This window comes from Myotis brandtii, unplaced genomic scaffold (genome assembly GCF_000412655.1).
Source record: "Myotis brandtii unplaced genomic scaffold, ASM41265v1 scaffold627, whole genome shotgun sequence".
Lineage (NCBI taxonomy): Eukaryota > Metazoa > Chordata > Mammalia > Chiroptera > Vespertilionidae > Myotis > Myotis brandtii.
In genome coordinates, this window is record NW_005370397.1 from 1,722,842 (window position 1) to 1,727,315 (window position 4,474).

Sequence of the window (4,474 nt, forward strand, 5' to 3'; positions counted from 1 at the left end):
GGAATAAGGGTGATAGCTAGAGGGCACCCCTTTTTTTGAGGCGATAAAATGTTCTACAATGTACTGTTGTAATCTATGTCCATGAACATACTAGTAAACACTGTACACTTCAGGTGAGAGATTTGCATGAAATGCGAATTACATCTCAAACCCTTGAAGAGATTACGATGAAAAAACCACCTTTAACAGCTGATATTAGGAGTACTTGTCAGGCACTGTGCTCACTGATTTATACACTATTTCATCTCATTTTTATACCAATCTGTGACGTATCCATTTTGCACTTAAGGAAACAGTGTCTTAGAGATCTTAAAACCTTGCTCAAGGCTACATGGTGGGTAAGGGAGAAAGTCAGGATTTGAATTCATGTTCCTCTGACTTCAAAAGCTGAGAATGTATAGCCTCTTAAAACAAAGTCTCAACAAGTTGGTTCTCTGATCCCACAATGGAGATAGACTGTGTATGGAGTTAGGAAGTAGGCAGAGTCCAGGTCGCCTCGGAAGCTGTCCAGGTGTGATCACTAACCACCTACCCTCCAATCACCTCCAGTTCCTCCTCATCGCACCTTGCTACTGTTCTAGCGTACGCTCATCCACTTGGGCGGTGGACTTGAATGAGGTGCAATCTTTTTGAAGAGGGTCTTAAAGGCTGTAAATATGTAACTGTCTGCTTCTACATCCTTTGGTTTAAAACTTGCGGTTACTCTAGTAATATTAAAAGCCAGTGAGAAGTAAACCCCGAAATAGCTACTTCCAGTGTGTTGATTGGTTAGGATATAAAACCATTTTATTTCCTTTTTTTTCGGGGAGAGACATTTAATTCACTGACCACAAGTCAGTTCTTTGACATTTTTAGTTACCTAGTTACATACCTGCCTGGTTACTGGATTGTTTTCTGCGACATGGATGAATGCCAAGGGCAGAACTGGTACAAGCTGAACATGTGCAGATGTTGCTGGACAAGGGGAAAGGAGCAGGTTGTACAAGTGGGGAAGACCTCTGTAAGGTCGTCACTACATTCTATCCCGTTCAAGATCCGTTACTGCCCAACAAGCCTGGGGGGGGGGAGGGAATCTCAGCAAACCCTCATCCAAATCTCATTTCCCCTGTGCTCATCTCCGATGCTCTGGCTCGAGGGCGAGATCTGTCAGGCACAACTCCACCCGACCTTTCTCCGGGTGCCGAGATGGACGATCTACCTTAGCACCACGTGCGCCTGCTGCACATAAGTCAGACGTAAAGCTGTCAGCTAACGGGAACAAAGGGTTTCCCTCCAAAGCCCGTCTCCAGTACAGCGTTCACCCACAGAGACTGTCAAGTTTGCTAAATGGGTTGACTGTTCAGAATTACTTTAAACAGCGAATGCATTGGTAATCCAAGACAAACTATTGCTACAAGGTCTTAGAATGAGTCTAACCCATATTTTATCCTAAAATGTAGCAATAGTTTTTGCAAAAAGTTATAAAAATATATTTATACATAAATGCCCCATAAAACAGATTTGGCAACTTGTTTGCTTATGGTCTACTGTTGAGGGAAAAAAGTATGTTTATTACCGATAGACACCACATGTCTATATTTACCAAACTGCATGGCTTTAAAAATTATTAACTTGACAGTACATTTCTCTTGTCAATTTTTTTATTGTGCTACTTGTGCAAAGGATGAAATTAAGTGTTTACTGAATTATTTAGATCTTTAAATTACTCATTTAACAAGTTCATTTAAATAAGTTTACTATTCCATAAATGATAATCAGCTTAAATACAAGTTTGATAACTAAAATTTTAAAAATAAAATATTTCCGACAAGGCAAGGGAACATTGATCACTAAGTGACTAAAAGGCCGCACTCGCACGGCTACTCCACACGGTCAGTACTTGGTGTAGGCATCTGCATCATCCTCTCATTATTTGTATTGCCATTTGGTAGAAAAATAATATAAAAAGTACATTCCTTACGCTCAACATTAAAAGTTTAGCCAACAAAAGCAGTTTGCTTCTAGACAATCAATTATTAATGGTCCATTCATTACACACTATCCATCACCTCTTATAAATTATTTTACAACACTTATTGAATTTTAGAGCCTACACCAAGTATCACCACGTAATTGCACAGTCATACAACAGAGAACAGTGTTGTTTTTCTTTTCCTTTTCCCACATCTACTCACACACTTTCCCATCCTCAATGGTCTGTGCCTGAGGTCCTGTGAGAATCTGCCAGTTTAAAAACCTGAATATTAAGGGATTTCTGTGAATCAGTAGCAAGCTCCTTCAAAGCAATAATAAAATTTCTTCAGACTTCACGTTCTATCAATATTAGCTGCACACAAGGTACAATGAATATCCACGAGAGAGATATTTTTTACATTCCCCTGCTTCTCAAACCCTTTTAAGAAGTTGCTAGTGAGCAGTGAACCGGTCAATCTAACCTGGATAATTAGTCTCTGAATAATTTAGAGACTTTAAAAATAATAGCCTTTAAGCCTGCTGAACAAGAAATACCATTACATTTAACCAATGCATTACTTAGAAAGTTACTCATCTGAGGTAGAATACATAAAATTTGTTAAACTACAAAAAAGTGGCAAAATTACATGCCCATAATTCAACTTGAACATAGCAACCACACCCCCCCAAATACTTTATTAGAAATCTTAATCACAGAAGCAAAAGTGCATAAATTATAAAACAGCAACTTAAAAAACTTAGCAGTTCAGTTGTCCTCATTTTAAGATTGGTTTAATACTTTTAACTGTAGAGAAAGACAATGGGCCCAATGCCTGCTAGCGTATAAAATCATCACTAAAACAAATTCCTCTCAAAAATCTAACCGACACAAACTCCTATGAAGTGTATACTTTATTTAACATTCTAATAAGCCATATTTACATATTATATAAATGTCTGAAGTCTTAATATAAAATAGGGATAAAATGCCTCCACTAAAAGAATCATACTCCATATGGAGTGATTTTACTTATGGAAGACCTTCTGTTTACAAAAATTTACAATTTATATAAATTACTGTCTTCCAAATTAGGTGATTTTTAATAATCCACATAATTCTGGTGACTTTACAAACAGGTGTACAATAAAACTTGGAAACAGTTACAGCATTTTTCTGCGGACAATTTGTTTTGGGAAGGAAGACGGTCTCTTCCTGTTCCTCCCCAGAGCTTTTCCCGTCTCCTCGATGGTTCTCCTCGGCCTGCTCCTCACTCTCTCAGCTGGTGTTGCCAAGGGAGAAATGAGCTTAATCTCTACTGGAGGAGGTGACCAACTGTCTTTCTCTGTGGTTCTGAAAAAAAAGATATCATTCCAGTAAGAATAAACACGCCATAATATAAACCACAACTGGCTTCTCAATACACGAGAAGAAACCTTAGGGATGATGACCTTTTCCTAGTGCTTTCATTTCATAAGAGAAGCGAAGTGAAGCTTTAACTCATATAAGCTAATCAGAGGCAGAGTTAAAGTGTCACATGACAGAAACTTCTCTTTTTAATCTGAATATTCAAAAGCATCACTTCTAAATGTTGCATATGTCCTAATAAATACTGCTGGGTTATAGAGACTGACCCAGCCCGAGTAGTCAGTCCATGGAATAAAAGCCCCGCAGGCCCATGAAAGGAGAAGAAAGCAATTCTCAAACAGCAGCAATTAGCAATTATGTAGATATTTTCGTAACAGTATGAAGTAGTTTTCCACATACATACAAAGCCAGTTTATGTGTAAATAGTGTTGTTGTTATTATAGTCAAAAGTCTCATTAAATTCATTTTTAAAGTAAGATAAAATGGGTTACTTTACTTTTCTAGAATTCAATGATGTCAAAGCACAGCATAAATAAAATACCATGTAACAAATATATCTGAAATGGAGTAATTTCCCCATGGGTAAAGTTATATAGCTATTAGTGAAATAATCACAGGATCTTTATTTACTTTTTACTAATAGCCATCTATTTTTACTAAAGAAAATGTAAAACATCTCACTCCCATGCAAAATCAAAGACTCACTGGTATTAAACTGCTTCTTTAAGGAGGATGAGTGGCTTTCACATGATAAAGAAAACCACCGTGAAGTCAAACAGCTGCAAGGAGCCAGTGCTTGTAAACGACCCTAAGAATGACCCTGTCTAATGAGCGTGACTTCCTAGTTTAAACCGACTCTCCTCACATCCCACATTAAGGAACAGAACATAAAACCACAGCATAGGAAAGGCCGTACCTGCTTGCTTGTTTTGTTTTTCCAGTCCTCATTCTTTTCACTCTTTGCTGTCCCACAGCATCATTTTCCTAAGAGTTGAAATTTTAAAAAGTTAAATCTTTGGTAGTTAAACATTCGAAATCTAAATTTAAAAAGTTCTTTACTAAATCAAGGAATATAATCAAACAGTCCTAATGAATTCAAACTCAGCAAGTCTCATACGAACTCACTAGAGGCCCGGTGCACGAAATTCATGCACT

General features: G+C 37.6%; 1 protein-coding gene across 1 annotated transcript in view; it reads right to left on the bottom strand.

Annotated features, from left to right (window-relative positions):
* Positions 1 to 1,646: 1,646 nt before the first annotated feature.
* AHCTF1 (AT hook containing transcription factor 1) overlaps positions 1,647 to 4,474 on the bottom strand; it is a 61,300-nt gene continuing 58,472 nt past the window's right edge. Inside the window, exons 35-36 of the mRNA XM_014528255.1 lie at positions 4,236 to 4,303; positions 1,647 to 3,304 (exon numbers count right to left, since the gene is read on the bottom strand). Of these exons, the coding sequence (XP_014383741.1) occupies positions 3,115 to 3,304; positions 4,236 to 4,303 (258 nt within the window). The 3' untranslated portion in view covers positions 1,647 to 3,114. The remainder of the gene's footprint in view (positions 3,305 to 4,235; positions 4,304 to 4,474) is intronic.